This window comes from Eimeria mitis, genomic scaffold (assembly GCF_000499745.2).
Source record: "Eimeria mitis Houghton genomic scaffold, Emh_scaff6, whole genome shotgun sequence".
In the NCBI taxonomy this organism is placed as follows: Eukaryota; Apicomplexa; class Conoidasida; order Eucoccidiorida; family Eimeriidae; genus Eimeria; species Eimeria mitis.
Window position 1 is genome coordinate 66,639 of NW_013574225.1, and position 18,462 is coordinate 85,100.

At 47.7% G+C, this 18,462-nt stretch overlaps 3 protein-coding genes across 3 annotated transcripts; 1 reads left to right on the forward strand and 2 right to left on the reverse strand.

Annotated features, from left to right (window-relative positions):
• Positions 1-986: 986 nt before the first annotated feature.
• On the reverse strand, positions 987-3,665 carry EMH_0090790 (uncharacterized protein; the record flags this gene model as incomplete). The annotated part of the gene is made up of 8 exons (XM_013500886.1): positions 987-1,090; positions 1,229-1,408; positions 1,505-1,867; positions 1,961-2,272; positions 2,383-2,991; positions 3,082-3,199; positions 3,423-3,460; positions 3,578-3,665. The coding sequence occupies 8 exons, from the start codon at positions 3,663-3,665 to the stop codon at positions 987-989; spliced, it is 1,812 nt and encodes a 603-aa protein (XP_013356340.1).
• Positions 3,666-7,667: 4,002 nt separating this feature from the next.
• Positions 7,668-10,623, forward strand: EMH_0091900 (leucine rich repeat protein, putative; the record flags this gene model as incomplete). The annotated part of the gene is made up of 7 exons (XM_013500887.1): positions 7,668-7,833; positions 8,021-8,088; positions 8,299-8,411; positions 8,545-8,687; positions 8,815-8,879; positions 9,212-9,266; positions 10,442-10,623. The coding sequence occupies 7 exons, from the start codon at positions 7,668-7,670 to the stop codon at positions 10,621-10,623; spliced, it is 792 nt and encodes a 263-aa protein (XP_013356341.1).
• A 2,831-nt stretch (positions 10,624-13,454) lies between these two features.
• EMH_0093010 (uncharacterized protein) lies at positions 13,455-17,267 on the reverse strand (the record flags this gene model as incomplete). Its single annotated transcript, XM_013500888.1, has 12 exons — positions 13,455-13,566; positions 13,718-14,001; positions 14,126-14,221; positions 14,454-14,501; positions 14,628-14,752; positions 14,910-15,027; positions 15,182-15,238; positions 15,473-15,700; positions 15,862-15,937; positions 16,113-16,360; positions 16,542-16,718; positions 16,932-17,267. 12 exons carry the CDS (start codon positions 17,265-17,267, stop codon positions 13,455-13,457), a joined length of 1,905 nt encoding a protein of 634 aa, XP_013356342.1.
• Between the last annotated feature and the right edge of the window lie 1,195 nt (positions 17,268-18,462).

An 18,462-nucleotide genomic window follows, 5' to 3' on the forward strand; every position in this document is an offset into this window, starting at 1 on the left:
TCTGCTCAGCAGCAACTGTCGGAAGGTGCATTTGTTCAGAGCTGAACTTTCGAGTGCGGCGCTTCGGGCATGCACTAGAGGCAGAATGCGTTTGGTTCAGAGCAGTGGAAACCTAGTAGCTCAAGGAACAGCTGAAGAGCTGAAGACCTTCAACAGCAAAGCCGCATTGTTTTCCCGGTTTTACCGGGGGCTCAGCACGAAGTTTAGAGCGAATTACTGAACAGCCCAAGAACGTGCGAAGTGCGCTAGTCGCATGCTTCAGTTTGTGGAACACTTCAGCATCAAGTCCGCTTTGCACACCAAAATATGTACTGGTGGGCTTTGATATCGACGAAAATGCACTCTCTTATGATGCAGAATAGTATGCATTCTAGGCGTCGACACTAGCTCGACGAAGAAATTCCTCAGGCCCGAATGCCAAACGTGGTCCAACTTAGAGATAAAGAATTCATAATAGTTTCTCTTGCAGACTAACGTAGAATTCCCAGGTCTGCGGCAGGCCTTCATCCCGAAAAACGGGGAGGGCTAACTTCTCCGACATATAAGGGATGTAAGCACAGATCATGAAGACGTCCTTGCACTAATCGACGCGCGAGGCGATTAGCCTCTATGCAGAAGGCTATTCACCTCACATCTGATTTTCTCGTACGAAACACATGCTCTATTCCCAACCCCCTACCCGAACTGCAAGGTACCGTGAAGTTCTTTAGGTAACGGCTGCCACTAGCAGGTAGCGTTGCAGATGACGCTTCTCTACCAGGTTAGGGTTTCGGTGCAATGCATACGAAGAACATATGAAGTTCAGTTATCAAGCTGGCTGCTTTTTAGTATGCAGTATATTCTGCCAACGTTTGCTTTGACACTAAACTATATGTTTCAGAAGGGAAAGTTCCGCTTAAAAAACGTATTCCTGAAGCAATGGAGGATATCAGGAGGGATGTGCGTGGCACTGCAGATGCAGCCACTCACGTGCCAAAATATACAGGCTATACAGGCGCTGCGGTTTCTTCCACGCTACCTGTACCCCTGTGCTGAATCGTATGCTCACCAAGCATAACAGATAGCGTGTCGAGTTCTCGGTCGAATTCACCTGCGAGGAAAGCGCCAACGCTGAGTGGGATAGAAGGTCTGGCTCCAAATGGTGTGGCGGCGAATAAGGTGCGGAAAAATGAGGTCGCCTGCACTGCGCCGACAGCGCACACTGAACCGCCCAACATTCCTGCCAAACCTGTGGCTATACACAGGCCTCCGACACCTGCACCCAGAACCAACGCGGCAGACGTTTTGTTAAAAAAGAAGCGGCCGATTGCTTGCACGCTCCGGCTAAGCGCACTGCGCTTCCTTGGAACTCGTCCGCCAGAGAATTGCCCTTCCTGCATGCTCTTGCGCAAGGCGTTGACCCCCGCTCCTGCGAAGCAATATATCACAGTGTCTTTTGAAAATAAAGCTTGACGCAGTACGAGTGAAAGTGGATCAAGCCTCTATCCCATTAGTCGAGGCTCACCGTCGACCTCGAAGAAGAGGCTCTGATGGGTATTGATGAAGTGGCAGAGCAGCTGCTCGTTGGTTTTCGTATCTGATGGAGGCTTCTTCGAGCACTTTGTAAACAGAACAGACCGCACGCAAACGCGTGGCAGGTGGCTGAACAAATAATCCCCATTTGCCTGCTGATTCTCTTTGAGAAGCCGCGCAAGTTGGGAATCTGAGTCTGGTGTCCACACGCTTTCTGGAAGGATTGAAATTCCCTGCAACGCCCTTGTATACTTGTAGACAAAATACTTCTTGCCTAGCTTCTTTCCTGTCAGAGTTTCCAGCATGTTGCCAGTCAGGTTACCTCCACATGGCAGCCCCGGCATAACATACGGGCCTGCGCCGCAGTCGGGAAATGCGCTTGCCCCCTTAATAAGCACGGCGTTGGTTTATATTTGTATCGTCTACCAGAGGCACCCAGTAGGCTTACCATTTTGCTTGAAGACGTTCTCAAACACGAAGAAGGAGACGCCGCGAAGGAAGGCAGCAACTTTCGGTGCATCCGGCATGAGGATTGAAACTGCATCTGATGAATCCATGGCCGCGAGGCCAACATGTTCCACCACCTTCTTCAAAAGTTCCTCGTCTCCGCCAACAGCCCTGCCAACTTCTGTAACTTTCTGATGCGTAAGGGGATTCGCAAGGGAGTTTCCAAATAGCTTGCTACCTACAATCCTTTCGTCAGCGGGTTTGCCGAGGTGCCTTTCAAGCGCCTTAATTTTACTTGTATAGCCGGCTTTCGCTGAAGAAGCATGCATGCACATAGCAGCCTGCACCACATGAAGCATTTATACTTTCGACAGAATGAAACAGTGAACTGCGAAGATATTTTCGTTTTGCTTATCATCGTACCAAGGTCAAAGTAGAAGACCAACATGATCGGGTCGTATATGCCAGGCTTTGGTGAATTGTTTTTTGCAATGTGAGGTGTCTGCTGGAGCTGTGAATTATCTTCAGAAACATCCCTAAGAAAGTTCTGGAGAATCTGCAATTTTGCGGCAGATGCTGCGTTCCCCTGGATAAGGGAATAAACCAGAAGAGGTTCCATCAAAGCAGCTTTCGAGTTGTTACGCAAAAGAAAACGAGCAGCTCCATCCAGCCGCTTTGCCGTTTGCTGGCATGTTGGACCGCGGAAGTGTGAGTAAATGTTCTTGATAATGTGGGCAAGAATATGCTTTGGACTGTTCGCGAAACGTATTGTCCTAAGCGGTCTTGACTCTTCAGGCTGGTCCTCTACTGGAGGTGTAGGTTCAGTGCTTTCCGGCGCAGCTCCATCCGGAGCCATTTCAACAAAGCTGGCTTGGGAGAGTCTATTCTCGGTTGGGCCCTGGATGAACTGCCATGGTGGAAGAAATTTGAAAAAATTTCTAATGAGGTCATCTGGACTCATTTCTGCATGCTGTGTGAAGTCAAGTGCAAGACCTGGCGGTGGGGAGAAGCTTCTGAAGCATGTTCTCAGGCCTGACGACGCAGTGTAGATAAACACCAAGAAATCTGTGCACAAACTTCTTTTCTCGGAGTGAACGCGGCAGCATAGGGAAAGTCACTCACTTTCAAATACCAATATGAAGTCCGCTTCTGTCCGGCGGCCCTTGAAGCCCGCTACATTCAGGCGGGTGATCAATTCCGAAAGGGAGTTAACCGCAGACAGATCCGAAAGAGGAGTTGGCTGCACAGTCCGTATGCACACCGGTGTTTGCAACGAACCGTCATTCCTACTTGCCTGTTCTTAACAGTGTCTCCGTGTTATTAATTTACCTCCGGCGATCTCATCCAATTCATCCTCCCACGGAGCTGCGCGCAGAAGCACAATTAAAATTAATCCAATGTGTATATTGACTAAATTAATTATAAGACTTAACTACAGGAACACCTCCAGGCCGCCTCCTTACCCCCTGCAGCTTTCGCCGGAACCAATTTTGCGACATGCCTGAGGACAGCAATGAGAAAGTACAGATTGATCTACTTACAAACAACAATAAGCACGAACACGAGGTTTTGGGCAACAATGATTGACGAATCCAGCGTCGTTCCTCGGTGAGCTTACTTTGTAGAGTGGTGCCGTCCGTTGATAGGACCACCAGAGCTGTTGCCACTGCCAGAAGCAGAGCCTTGCCTCTCCTTAATGCCTTCATGCTGTCCCAAATTGTCTGCAACGCAGATATATGCCTTGAGCAGCCCACCGACTGCCATGTGGTGTTTGTCTCTATGCAGTCATGGTACCTGGCGGGTACATGAAACCAATTGGGAAACTTCCGACCACCGGGCTCACCTTTTACGACCTTTTGCCAGACAAAACAGACCAATTGACTATTCGTTTTGCCCAGACGGATTCCTTCTTTTCAGGTATCTTCGCTGCGCCTTTTTTGGTCGTCTCTCTTGCGTCGAGGCCTGTGCGCCGCTTGTGGCTCGCCACCAGAGCAGTCCCAACCCTTCGAGAACCACCATGCAAACTTCAGCCTTTCAAATTCCTTGTCTTAAAATGTATTTGTGGGGAGCCATACACACAGCGCATGCGCCATCATCAGAAGGAATTGCAACGGCGCCGGGAGGGTGACCAGCGGCCAGTCGGAGGCCGCCTCCAGCACTCTCTGCTCTAGTTGCCTACAGACGCTGCATGGCACGCGCACCTCTCCAACCGATACAGAAAGTAGTAGCTTTTATTTCTAACGCTGGCGAAATATTCCAGTCATAAACTGAGAATTGCGCTTGCGCTGCACCGCCATACTTTCCCTCTTCTAGACCTTCGACAAATGCACCAACGGTCGTGGGCAGTATGTGAGTCTGGAGACCAAAACAAATGGAGCCTCCTCTAGGAGATGACGGACACTCTGTGTTGAAACACTACAAAGCAGCTGATGGCCACGCCTACCACTGAATAACAGCTTTGGCTTCGTGGGAAAACTCCAGTGAGTTGATGCCAAGGTACTGCGCACTTGCTGTGCAAAGAATGCAAGTTTTCTAACGTACGGAGTAAACCAATTTGAAATATAAACCCACATGTTGGCCTTGATTCTGCTAAATGTACTGTTTTGCTCCCCACTGGAGGCGACAAGGATCCCGAGCCCAGCAGTTTCGAGGAGCTGCAGGGGCTAGTGGGCTGCTAAACTTGTATAACCCGATCAAGCCTATTTAAACTGCTGTTGTTTTGTGAGTTTTACTCTGAAACAAACAGAAATTCACCTTGCAGTTAGAATCTGCGCCTGCAACATGTATCATCAGGCAGCGGGGGGGCAAACGAGGTGAAATCTACTACATAATTCCAGTGTACCGTAGATTGCCTTCTTGCTTTGAACGGCAATCTTGTCTACTTGTCTCTTGCTCGCGTGTTGGGTAAAAAAAAGTATCCAGACATGCGCATCCTCCTAGCTGACGTTCACTGCAAAGGGAATGTAGGCTGAACGGCGCAAGGCGGGGGAGAAGCGTTCAACACCAAGAAAGCCATAACCGTTATCTTCAGCAGCAAAACGTACAATATCTATGAATAAACTGCTTGGCCGTCTGCACAGAGGGTCAATGTAGTGAATATTTATTGCAATCAAGGCCACAACTGGAGGACTCGTAGTTGCTATGTCCCTCGACTCATATCGTTGTGCATGGGCAAAGCCCTGTAAGGGGCCAAGCTTAAAGTGTTATGAAATGCGCAAAATGAAGTAGTTATTTGAACATAAAGTAGTGGAGAGGCAGGTACTTTTATTATTTACTCCAGATGCGGGGTAATGCTGTCAATCGCGACTTTAAAATACCTTGAACTGGTATGTAGTAAGGTTGGTACTGAAATGAAGCCATTTAGACTGTCGCCACAAGTAAAACGGCAACATACCGCTGGTTTTGGGGCCGACTTGTTATAGCCGTTTGTAGGCTTGCTATCCCGGCACGCCGCAACGCATCACAACGGCAACAACGTCCTTAGGGAAAGTGACAACTACCTTTCGGAATGAAGTATTCTTCAGAGTTCGGGCCTTATGAGTTATTTAAGCTATTGATAGGCACACATTCAAGCTCATGTGAACCGAGTATTTGCAGCTTGACGTTGCGAGTCAGGGGTTGCTCGCCAAGCCACACTAGTCTGAAGTACGGACCTTCAAATGTGCCCCAATGGGGCTTGCTGGGGGAACGGAGAAACGATCAGCCGAGTTTAGGAAAGTAATTGCCTCTTAAGTGAAGTCTTTAAAGCGTATTTGGTCCTGCCGTTGCTTTAGAACCAAAGGACTGACGGCTCGCTCATCGGCAGCATTCCGTTCCCGCACTCCCGCCCACGGTTCTAATCCATTGCAGCCCATCTTGTGAAAGGGCTCGGGCACCCTTTAGCTGAACTCATTGGCTGAAGAACTGCAGTTATTGGAGTTTTGCTCGGAGCCCAAGCTACGGTGAAGGAGGTGTTGGAGACTACCGCTCTGCGCAGCCACTGGCGAGTGCGAGCTCCAATTCATGAGGGACCTGAGAGCCCCCGCTTTCTAAGGGGCCGTAAGTTCTCATATTTAGGGAAATGTTTAACAGTCAACAGTAATGCATTTCCTGAATCTGTGTCTCCAGCACTTTAACTTGTCGCTCAGCTTTGAGGGGGGAAAGAGCTTGGCTACCCACTTGGAAGCGTGAAGCGCTTTGGAACGTCAATGCGTGCCGCGCGGTTGGGCATTTGCAAAAGCACAGCGCTCAGCCCAAGCAGAGGGTTTAGTGCCTTTAGTTACAGTGGACGTGATGGGTAGCCTTGGTCCTAACGGATGGTGTCAATTATCATTAGAACAGGCAAAATCGGAGCGTACGAATTATCAGTGCAAATTGCAATTTATGTTGCCGAGTAAGGTAGAAGTCTGGAAGGGGATGTCCGAGCCACTAGGGAATGAACCAGCCGCTTTTGGCCCCGGGATTAAGGGGTGAACTCCTCGGAGTTGCCCCTATAGCGAACAGGGAGGGCCAGACACCAAGACGAAACACCACAGGGCTCTGTTTCGCGGTAGACTTTTCATCAACTGCTGCCACATGAGAAGTCTCTGAGCTTCCTTTATCTCGTAACTTCCTAAATATATAATGTATTGGTTGTTCCGTCCGTTTGCATGGACGGGATCGTCTCATTTCGGTTTGTCGTCTCTCTTTTTCAAGATCCTATTTTCTATGATGAATTATAGACGGGCAAGCGCTTCCCATTACTCAGGGAATTTATTAGCTTGCGGATAGTAATCAGCCTTATCCTCTAGCGAACATGGATGTCCCCTTTCGAGCTCCAGGGGCACAACAGCACAGCATGTCTACGACCTGAGTGACGAACTAGCCCTCCAAAAGCCTGAGGTGTTGGTAGGCAGGTAAACTCAGCTGGAAAGGAATGGGGACAGACGCTGGTCCTAATGAAAAATATTTAGGTTTACAGGAAAAAGGTAGAAATTAACAACTATGGCTACTACGACTCATGCACATAGTGCCTAACCACTGTTACTGCGGAGTAAATCGTTTTCACGTAGAAAGCTAGGGAAACAATGAAAGTACCAACGCAGCATGCTGAGAGGATTGAAATTGAAATGAAGACGCACTGGGTTGCTCAAAAATCGATATTCTTGAGTTACAATTCCACGCTCATAAGATATACTGCGAGGATACAAACTTTACATCAGTTCAGATGTAGTGTGACTTCTGGTTACAGAAGTAACCAGAAGTCACCCGAGCTACTTTACACTGTTTGTGGAAACTGGCCGGTGCTGGTGTACAGCGCTGGCTGCGAACAACCAGATCCAACCTCAGCTCAGATTGTATGAAGCAAAACGCCTCTTGCCGCGACGACACGGCTGCCAGCGTCTGGGTTCTGCGGAGGGGGAATTCTGTCCCGAGAATTCACGGATCCGTGCGTAATCAGGGTCAGGACTCGAAGAAAACAACAAAATAGGCGCTAATACGATTTAAAATCAAACAATAGTCTTGCTGCCTCTATTTCCTTGCTTAAAGCATAACACCGGCGGTGCGCCACCTCTTAGTGGATAGGGTGTGCTACGCGACAGAAGACACGCTGGTTACAAATGGAGCGTTTACTGGACCGACATACTATTTTCCTCGACGTTAGGCACGTTGCTTTATTTCTGGGCTTTTTATGCGTATTTCACTTCTAGATTGTCCTTAACTCGAATTCACCTCATCTGGCAACGACGATGAGGATAACAGAAGACCTCATTCGTCGCAAGTCGGAGCACAATGAAGGAACGTTGGAAGACCTCGAAGAAATAGCTTTGCACCAACTTGAAATCGAAAAGATTGAGCACATTGACCGTTTGTGCAAAGATCTAAGAATTCTTTTGCTGCAAAACAATCTGATTGGTGGGTCCAGCTATTATGCCTCTAAGCGTGGTGGTCAAAGTGCACGGAGGTCGAAACTGTCCATAGAACAGCATCCCAATAGCCTCAGATTGTGCCACCCTGCAAAAGTGAAACGTAGACAGGAAATATTCTAAAAATCAGCAAAGCTTTATTGCAGCATAATACTCAGCAATTTTTTTCCCCTCAGAGCGGCTTGAAAACCTACGAAGACTCAAGCGCTTGGAGTACCTGAACGTTGCACTGAATAACATTGAAGTCATCGAAAACCTCGAACGCTGTGAAAGTCTCAAAAAGGCATGTGGAATGCGTGGCAGACATACTTAATCAAAATGTTAGTGTTGGCGAACTTTTGCACTAAGATCAATTAGCGGTCCCACGCTGGCCAGCACGAATTTGATGGATGTCATGGCTCTCGACAGCAACTAATCGAGACACTACACTTCGCTTGGCGTCCAATCTGTGCAGCTCGACCTTACCGTGAACTTCATCAGCTTGTGTAGGCTGGAAGAATCACTGAGCAACCTTAAACAAGTCAGCTCTCTTGAGGATCTCTACCTCATGGGAAACCCATGCACAGAGTGAGAAGCCATGACCTCACAGTACTACAGCGTGTTTATATTAGAGAAACTGGCAACAACTGCAGAAGTGACAATGCGTCTTTTGGGATGGCGATAAAAAAGCATGTGAAGCCATGACTCCGAATGACTGCAGATGGACGGGATTTAGAAGCTTTACAATTGCGAATCTACCTCAACTCAAACAGCTGGACGGGAAGGTAGTGACGCCTGTTGAACGCATACAGGCTCTGCGTGCACTTCCCGCTTTACAAGAAGACCTTGCTAAAGAAATCCAACGTCAGGAGGATGCTCCAGGCGAGAACTGTGCATGCCAACTCCCTTCGAAGTTAAAAACTGTTTGCGAGCTACAGTTCGTCACGCAGGCGAAGTGGAAGATGTGCCTTAATGATGTTTTACTGCGCAGTAGATGATTCCCAGAATGCATACACTCGGGAAAATCGCAAAAAGATGTACCAGGAGATGGCTCACGTAAGTTATGAGAGGCTCTTCATATGCACTGAGTGATATGCAGTGGTTGAGCTGATTAAAAGGCAATGTGAGCCATAGAGACATCACCGTTCGTTTGTCTGTCACGAACGCGCCAGGCGAACGTTGCAGCAAGAGCGTGCTGGATGACATACTCCTCCTTCCATATTGTTGCATGAGCTTTGTTTCATTTCAGCAAGCAGAAACCAATCCAAAGCTGCCGGAAGAAGGAAAAGTGCAGGCAAGCCCACTAGGAAGCACTTCTGTTGTTGATTCTCTTCCTCATATCCCAGCCGCGTTCAATTTCTACGGTTCACTGCGTCCGTCCATTGCAGACCAAGCCATTTGAAACTTATAATAGCAAGGGGGAAATCCGTCAGTGCAACCAAGGTACGAATTCTACGACTCTGCAGCTAAGTTTCTTCGCTTCAGAGTAAAGATGTTGCTTGCCGTATATCACGGAAGGGTAATGTGCACATCACTACTGGAGTTTTCAGGTCGTCTTAAATTCACAATGGACTCTTACAGCCAGCCTTCTATGATAATCGTGACTTTTCAGCTGCCAAGGTGAGCAAAGAACATAAATATCTGTCCTAACCCTTCAATTAATGTGAAATGCACCTACTCACGGGGAAAAGCCTTGTAAAGGTGGGCTTTTCCGGCTGTGCTTTCATAGGCATTTATCAACTACGCTTATTGACGTTGATGCGCATCCTAGCTATCTTCGAGTGACCGTTAAGGGTAAAAGAAATACGGCATGCCCCCAAAGGCTTAATGCGAATGCGTAGAAGTGTGGGTTTTGGTTTTCTACGGGATGTGAATACTTGAATCCTGTGTCCAACCTTAAGTTGGTGCTCCTTTCGGCTAAATGCGCCTGCATTGGTATTTGTTCCGAGTGAGTAGGTAAGGTGACGCAGCTGCGGCTTCCTGAAGACATCTCGCCTGACAAAACCAAGGTTAGAACGCCACCTGCTTACTCAGCACAACCCACTGTATACCAAAATAAATGATATGTGGGGGCTGCGTCGATGCTATGCCTCCACCTTAACTTCTATTATAACGCTTTGCACGCCACAACATCGTTGGTGATTAGACGGTAGAAGTCACGGCAAGGAAATGTCAGTGTCGAATGGTTAACGCATCCTGAATAGACACTCACGTCATGGTGGGAAGCTAGAACAATCTCAGCAACAAAATAACTGAATATTTCTATGTTTTGCACACCCGCAGATACCACAACATTTACATGATAACATCGCCACATTCTGACCGTGATCTTGTCTTTCTCTTCTAAATTGCGAACAGTAACCTGCCTTTCCTGCGAGAAGGCGATTGCGTGCAGATAACGCGCTCACAAACCACTGGTGACCTGCGAATCTGTATGCCGAAAGTGAGTGTAGATAAGGAAATCCAATGTTTGGAGCTGACTGGGAAACAACGCCTCCAAAGCAGAAAAGCAAACCAAGGTAAACCTCAGTCCGCTGTAGCACACAGTGCGCTGTTACTTAACCCCCAAGAATGGCAGAAAAGAGAGCCACATAGGTTTTGTGGGCTGTTCTCTCCAGGGAAGTACGCTGTTCAGTATACAAAAGATGCGGCGGACTCTATATCTATTGAAAATCAGCACTCAGAAGAACAGAAACTGCCGGAAATTTTCCAGGAATGCGATCCTCCCCCTCTTGAGGACATCAGTAACTTCAGCCAGTCGGGAGAATATCAGTTACTTATCTCAGAACGGATAGGCTGATTTTCTCGAGTGAATGGATCAAAGTGTATACAACAGTATAGCAGCAGGGCAACTAACAAGGTCTGTTCCTCCACCAGATATTTCTGGCGCATCCTAAGGCAGAAATACCTGTCAGAGTAGTATCAATGGATCACTTGCTTAAATGCTGAGTTCAAGTGAAGGCTTACGAACTCGAGCTCATGCAGTAGCGTAACTTGTGTTTAACGTGGGTAACAGGAGCGCAGTTCGCTCGTTTGACCCAAGGGGTGGGGAATCCCTTGGATGAAGGTTGGCTGCAACATCGTCGGTACAATTACTAAATTTTTGCTAAGAAGGGAACCGTTCGCCATTTATTGAAGCGAGTAATTCTGTTCCATATTTATTAATTTTTTTATGCTGGCTCAATAGTATCTTTGGAAGAGACTGTCTCAATAGTTGTAAAGAGGTAACCCGTAGCTGACTGGCTCGCGAAGAGAGAAATAGCGGATTAGTTGCTGGGAGTTGCTGATATGGTGCTACCATACGCTGGGCCAGTTCAGCAATACATAAGCCTCATGCCGTACGTCATTCATTGAAGGGATCGCATACTGCAGAGGTTACGTTCGCAGTGGCTCGTCAAAGCATGAAACTGTTCATATTTTTCTGCAGGCGACTAGCTGCTTAGAGTTACGCTTCCCTTCAGCAGGATGCGAACAGGATCGGGCGAAGATACAGGCCATTCAGACGTGGCAACAAACCCTGTAGAATCGCCGTGGAACCTAGAGGCTTCTCAGCCTCGCGTCCTGCTACTGTACTGTGAGAAACTCCCCTACAGAAGGCCTGCTAAGGGGAGTTTAGGGCCTTACGGATCCTACGGCCCTCGGAACTTGACCTCACTATCGTCAATGGATGCACCAGTCAATGCCCGCAGCTCTGCTTCTTGTGCTCCCAACGACAACACAAATGCAGACAAAAACCCAACTGTGAGACCTAGTACGGATCGAAGTTCGCTCACGCGATGGGGTGCTGTGAATATATAGCAACGGAAGCACTGCGGGCCCAGTAAGCGGATATTGTGTGGTGTAAGCCCTCAGTCCCTCACATGCTATGTCGAGATATGTTCACGATAATAAGGAATATTACATTTTAGTATAGTATTTTCAACAAGCATGACATATTAGTGGGCCACTCGTCTGAAAGAGTACTGTGGGGCGCATCCGCCACAGCTGAGTATAACGATCTTGCAGTCATGGGTTAACTAACACCCTCAAGTAAACTGCTACAGACACTCAGACCTCTCATCTGATACAGCAACATAAAAAAATCAATCAAAACTTAAAGGAGACTTCTCTTGTTTTTCCCCAATATTGTTATATCTGCAACCCCACTAGACCCCGCACGAAGGCCTTTGGGGCTGGGAGAGGAGACGGCCTGGCAAGTTGCAACATCTTTTGCATCACGTTTCAGGGTCATCGCTGACGACCACTCCAGGCGCCCCGCAGGTCACGCACTGCGTTCCACAGCTGCGGCTAACTGGGATGACTCCCGTTTCTTTTCTAAGTCGTTATATTCTTGCTCCGTAGATATTAGCTTCCTTGCGCTTCTTGCCAGGCTCAGCAGCGGACGGCAGGTTACCCATAACAGCATGGGCAGCGCTCTCGTGTGACATCAGAGGAAATGTCGATTACTCTGATTGTATTCAAGTTTCGGTGGATACAAACACTTTGACCGAACTACACAATAATGCTGTTACGGGCCATTGCTGAAGTAACAGCGAAGCGGGCGCCCAGTTCCCCTTGGATGTCTAGGATGAACTTTACAGCAGAGCAGTGTCACCGGACATCCATGGACTATCGCAACTAAAGCTGAGGAACACTGCCAAAGCAGGACACTTGCGGTGTCTTCTGAATCATAACGGGTGAGGAAGGATATCCCCGTGGATTTCGGAATGCTTTTTCCATCGTGTAGAGGCTGTACTAACATTAACGTTGTTGCGGATAGCCTCACCAAACTCAACATTCCATCCCCTGATCGAATTCAGTTAAGGCAGCGAGGATGACTTAAGCTGTCACTAATTACATCTGGAAGCTGGACGGCCTTCTGAAAAATACCACTGCCGAAGGAGAGCGGCAGTTCTCGCGAAGTATCATACTGTGTCTTACCAGAACCCTTAACATGACCCTTTCTATGTACATACTTTTGAAGAACAGCATCGCTGGAATAGTCGGGCGAGGACAACTCATGCAGAATGAATCACACCGCAGACCCCATCATTCCTCCAATATGTTTGCCATAAAGATCCCCCTAGGAATTGTTTCAAGTAAGCGTAACAGCAAGCTGACTTTTTGCGCGAATGTTAAATCAAGTTTCAAGTCACGCTGCTCAATTTGCAGGTTTCATCTTTACTAAGTTGGCAGCCTGCTCCGAACTAGAGTACAGTCTGAACTGTACGAAATTCAAGCCGAAAACAATCTCTAAAAGCGGATATTGCATGCTACGCTTTTCTACCACTGGAAGAAACCTAGGAAGGTCCACAATTATTCCCCTCTAAAACGTTCGACCAGCATACTACGGTGATTAAAGACCGAGCTGCGCTTGAATTTGCTGGTGGGATGCCGACTCCTTGTGATCTAAAAGAACAGGACCCTGCTTAGGACGCTTGACGCAGGTGCAGGATAACCGCGATGACATTCGCTAGAACCCCTTGGCAAGGCTCTTCAAAATCAGCGTTAGTTGACCTGCTGAGTAGCTGGTACGTAAAACAATCATTGCAAAAAAGTCAAATGAAGCTATACTTTCGACAATGTGCTGCTCCATGAGTTACGTTACATCTTCACGGAGGCCATTTTTCACATTCCGACCTCCCATCATTTCTATCTGCTTGCATGAGCCTGGGTACCACTAAAATCAGATGGGCTGTACTCTAACTTCAATGCTTTTTGGACATCGCTAACCCAATCAGCAAACGCTGCCACCGCCGGAGACCTGAGGAACCAAAAGTAGGGAGTAATTAGTACACAAAAGTCCGCAGGTTTCAGCACACATTGAAGCCGATGTTTTAGCCTGTAACCACCTGAAGCAGGGCAATATTGCTGAGACTAACAGGCGTAGATATACTTTGGCTGGATTTCCGCACCTGGAGAACTGTTTGTTTTTGAAGTCTGGAAGCAAATGAGGCTGGAGAGAAGGCTGGCTTAGTTTGCAGTCCGCATTCGGTTTGGACTTAGAACGGATATCTGACACAATTTGGTTGTCACCACCACGTTCTGTACCATCGTTCTCCCCTGCCAAGAATGAGACAGGCATGCTTATTTTGGGGGCTCCAGCGCTTGTCTCGTTCGCTCTGCTGATGGGTTTCCGCAGAGTGGGCCGCGCTTCTACTCTTCCAATCCCCGCCCGTCCGCTCGTCGCCAGACGTGCCTGCAGGAGAAAACTACTAGATTTGCTAAATGACCCCCATGGACAGCGTGATCAATTTTTTGCAAAACTGAATTGAAATGTATACAGTATCGTTTGTTGTCTCGGAAATAGCTCAGCGAGTCACCTGCATTTTGCCGAACTGGATATTGGCAATGTCCTCAACCAACCTGACAACCAGTCCGAACATGAATTCGAGTTCTTCGTGCCTGGCCTTGTTATCCTTGATTGCAGAATGCAAAGCTGATATTCGCTCCTCTAGAGCAGTATCCTGCGAATCTACAGACTCTTCTTTTCCAGCGAATTAACGAATGTAGCCAACAGCGTTTCAGAACACTGAAGCCCACATGGCGCCCGCATGGAGTGATCGGAGGGATCCTAAGGGCCCACCCAATTAACCCGCGAAACAGCCTCAGTGATAATGGGAAGAGGTTCGTGCCCTTCCTACGTCTAACCTGCACAGTATTGTAATCTTCCAGTTTTTGAACGCTTTCCGACAGTGTCTGCATGGATACCGTACACCCATACGGCAGCAAACTGCGAAAGCGTTACCAACGCTCAGCAGCGGCATTCTCTTTAATTCAAGTAGAATGCTATCCTATGGGGAGTGAATGGAAACCCAAGTTTACTTCATTCTTTGCAGTTGTTTCGACTCCTAGGTTTTCAAGTTCCTTCCTATCTGCCTTTGCGGCATCAAGCTGTTTCACGGCAGTCCATATGAGCAAAATGTCCTTCATCATGTTCTTGACGTCGTCTGAATACACTCAGCGTTTTATTCGCCTGCTGCACTTCTTCAACTATTTCCAGCGCCGTGAGGGCGGGATTCGAAGATCTTACAGCAATATAGCTGACTGTTTGAACCAAAACCTGTTGTCGAGCGACTCATTTAAACAGTAGTGAAGGAAGATCACCGTCTCTTGCCAGAAGGGCGAATTGCTCGGACAGTTGCGTAACCATAGCTTCTGCGCTTTGCACACGCTCTTCAGCATCCCGACGGAAGTTTGCATGTCTATCGATGTCGGTGCTCATCTGGACGACGATGCATAAGTAAGTTCAGCGAAACAACATTTAAGCAACACTAAAGTTTGATCAGCTGGTACAGACTGGTATCGCTCCTGAAGTTATACACCACTAGTGAAAGATGTTTTCTTAGGAAAAAAGCTGCCTCCTCTCAAAGACTGACTCTTTCCAGTGCCTCTGTGCCTTCTTTAGTCTTATGCTCAAGTGCAAGAGCTCGATCCTGAACGTTTAAGCAGATACGCACCAACATTATGATTTGCACATCATGGAAAAAAGGTACAATCGACCTATAAGGGGCAACAGGAAAGTAACGTGAGGCACCTATAGCTTTGATTATGTGACCAATTTGATGCTAGTGCAGGGGAATAGTCTGCCTTCACCTCCGAAGGGGAGCATTACTGCTAGACTATAGGGTAGACAGACACAAAGGTAGCAGGCCTGGAAGGGTGCTCACCATAGTTGATTGTAGATAACTCCACACTTCTTTATTTCGCTCGACTAGTAACTCGGTCTTCCTGGCCTCTGCTGCAGCTCCCTCCTCTAGTAGCTGCAGGCGAGGATTGACGGTCCCCGCCAGAACTGCATCGACATCTGGTACTAGCTTTTTAAACTCCTCTTTCACACGCTCGATCTCCGAGGCCCATCGAGCTTGATAAAACCATCGGCGGAAGAAGCTGCGAACCTACGTGTATATTCGAGCATTCGCGAGGTACCGGATCCGAAGCTTCCAAAGCCAAGAGAATACTACCTTTTTCTTCACATCGACGACAATGGCGTCGATTCATTGTATCATCACTGCTTTCAATTTACGGCACAAGCGTAGGGATGTCTGGGTTTGCTCACTCTGCTATAAATTCGACTGGCTAGCAACGAAAGTCCAAACTTCCTTCTGCTTGCCAACCACGCTTGTTCCCTCCATCTGCACAACACAGTCCCACTTTCTGGCGTTGATACAAAACTCAAATATTCAAAAATGGTAGGCACACGCATCGTCTACAGCAATGCGCTTCTACAGTTGGCAACGAGATTTTGGTGAAGCTTTGCGTTCTCTTCAACGGTCTCAGTGCCAGGGTGAAAGCAACGTAACCACCAACCTAAGCAGTACAGATCGTTTCACGTCTCTCTGCCTGTTCATTTCAGTGGCTTTTGTAAGAATGTCCAAACAGTAGCTTATCCGCAGGTTTATCCGTTTCTCCACTTTCCCGCTGAGTGCTTGAATGTCGCTTTGATACTTCTGCAGCTCTGCAGTCGATATGGCTTCAAGGGACTGCTCGACGCCTCGCCAAAGATTCTCATATTTATTTTCGACGGAATTCGCAAGCTCTTCTTGACGCCGCTCTACCTACATTAAGTGCCTCACGCAGCGGCAGGCATGCACTTGCTCTCAATCCGTGCATGGGAGCCGCTTTCTTTTGTCTTAAGATGGTTCAATATGCAGAGAAAGCTCTGCTTAAGGTTATAAGGAAAACCATCTGCTTATTGTTTGTTCCATAAACGTAAGCAGCGCGCAACCCTGTCCGCACCTCAGTGCACCGCGCTTCTGCTGCTTGACACTGAACAGCGGCAGCTGTCTGGCCGGCTTTAAGGGACCCGAATTCCGGCAACATTTCCTTAAACTGGTCGTCGAGGTTGCTTTGCTTGCTTTCTATATCTACCAGCCGGCCTTGTAAATTGCTCGCAGTAGATTCTTGGCTTTTGATCTGACACCACAGTCAACATTGTAACAAATAACCAGCTCGGCTGAAGAATAGCAGTCCAACAAAGTTTACGCGCGGAATTCCTCCAAGTATCCTGGCTGACATCTAAGAGTGAGCAGCCGTATATACCCAATCATAGAATGAATCGCTAGTTCCGTAGAACCTTAAGAACNATTTTTTGTACATCTCAAATTCTCCATGGTGGGCGGACCTCACTTTTGAATCAAGCAGAGATATCTGCGACTGGAATGATTTGAGCTCATTGTGGTCACTGTCATATCTTTCTATCTTCTCCCTGATCCGCAGCTTATCCAACGCATCAACTCTCTCTGATAGCCGTTCGGTGTCATTCTGCAGCTTCTGCAGAGTTTGTTGGTGCTCCTGAATGCCTTGCTCTCCACTAGCAAGCTTCTTGAGCAGTTCATCGAAGGCAGACGCCAGATCATCTTGGCGCTTTTGAATGGTCTCTTGGGAACGAAGCAGCTGGGCTAAGAACCCTTGAAGCCGCGCGGTTTCAATGTGGAGCCCGAAATCTAAATCCGAGGGATCCATTTCGGCATTGCCTTTCCCAGACTCTAGGGTTTATGAGCTCGTTCTACTTTTTCATGCAGCGCTGTTCCTTTTTGAGTCGCACTGCTTTAATGAAAGTGCAGCTCTAGGCTGACAGGAGTACACCGAGTTACTTCTAAAAAACAGGTAAATTTCAATTTAATTTCTAGGGGACAGATTCGTAGCCAACTAGTAGGAGAAGGTGACAAACGCTATGGACGAGCGAGCGCGTAGCTCATGGGAGGCTGGCTTGGCGCCGCCGTTCCTGAATCATAGCCGTCTTTAGCATGCAAATGCAATATAGAATTTGCCAGTAGTAGGGACCTCGATAAAATTGCACAAAAGCTTTCGGAATACTGCATCTTAATCTATAATACATAGACTTCCAACTGTTGTAACTGTGGCACGGGACTGCACATCAGATGCATGCATGCGTAACTGAATCGCGGATGACGGGGCTGGCCTGGTAACTTGCATGCGTTTTTAGGGATATTCTTTCTCACAGACACAAATGATGCTCTTGAACATTTTTAACGACTCTGTAGTCTCCAAGCCGTAGGCAAAAGAATATGAAGCTCGTGAGATATATGAATGCCTACGCATAGTCTGCTGCCTTAAGTTAGATCGGAACGGTCAGTTGAGACTATCCTTACGCGATTGCACTTGCTAAATGGTTTAGGTCATGTTCAGTTACAACTGGCTTAGACATGTCTGCAAACCTAAAAAAAACGAGTGACCCTCTTTTCACCACACGTTTCTGCTCATAGGAACCCATAAGCAGTCAGGGCCACCGAGCAATTCTATACCAGCGCCTTGTCTCTATTCACTTCCTTGAAAGAGCATGCATGAAAAGCAGGAATGAAGAGCGTTTGTGAGCACGTGTGTGTGGGGGCGGTGGGGTGGGGGGCAACTCTCAAGTTTGTTACTGCCCACAACGCATTGTGGCTACCTGTAGTCTACGGCCCATCACAACAGTTTTTCGCGGAAGATCTGCAAGGACACCTACAAAGCGCCCGACCTATTTGAATGCGTTAAAATTGCCACACCCAACTAGCTGAATTTCGCTATTTTGCTCTAGAAGTTCATTTCCTGCATTCGAGTGGCCCACTAGGCATTAACGAATGTAAAAGCTCCTGACTACCGATTGTGTAGCATGCCTAAGGGAATCGGACGAGAGCTAAAAAAAGTCCATACAGCT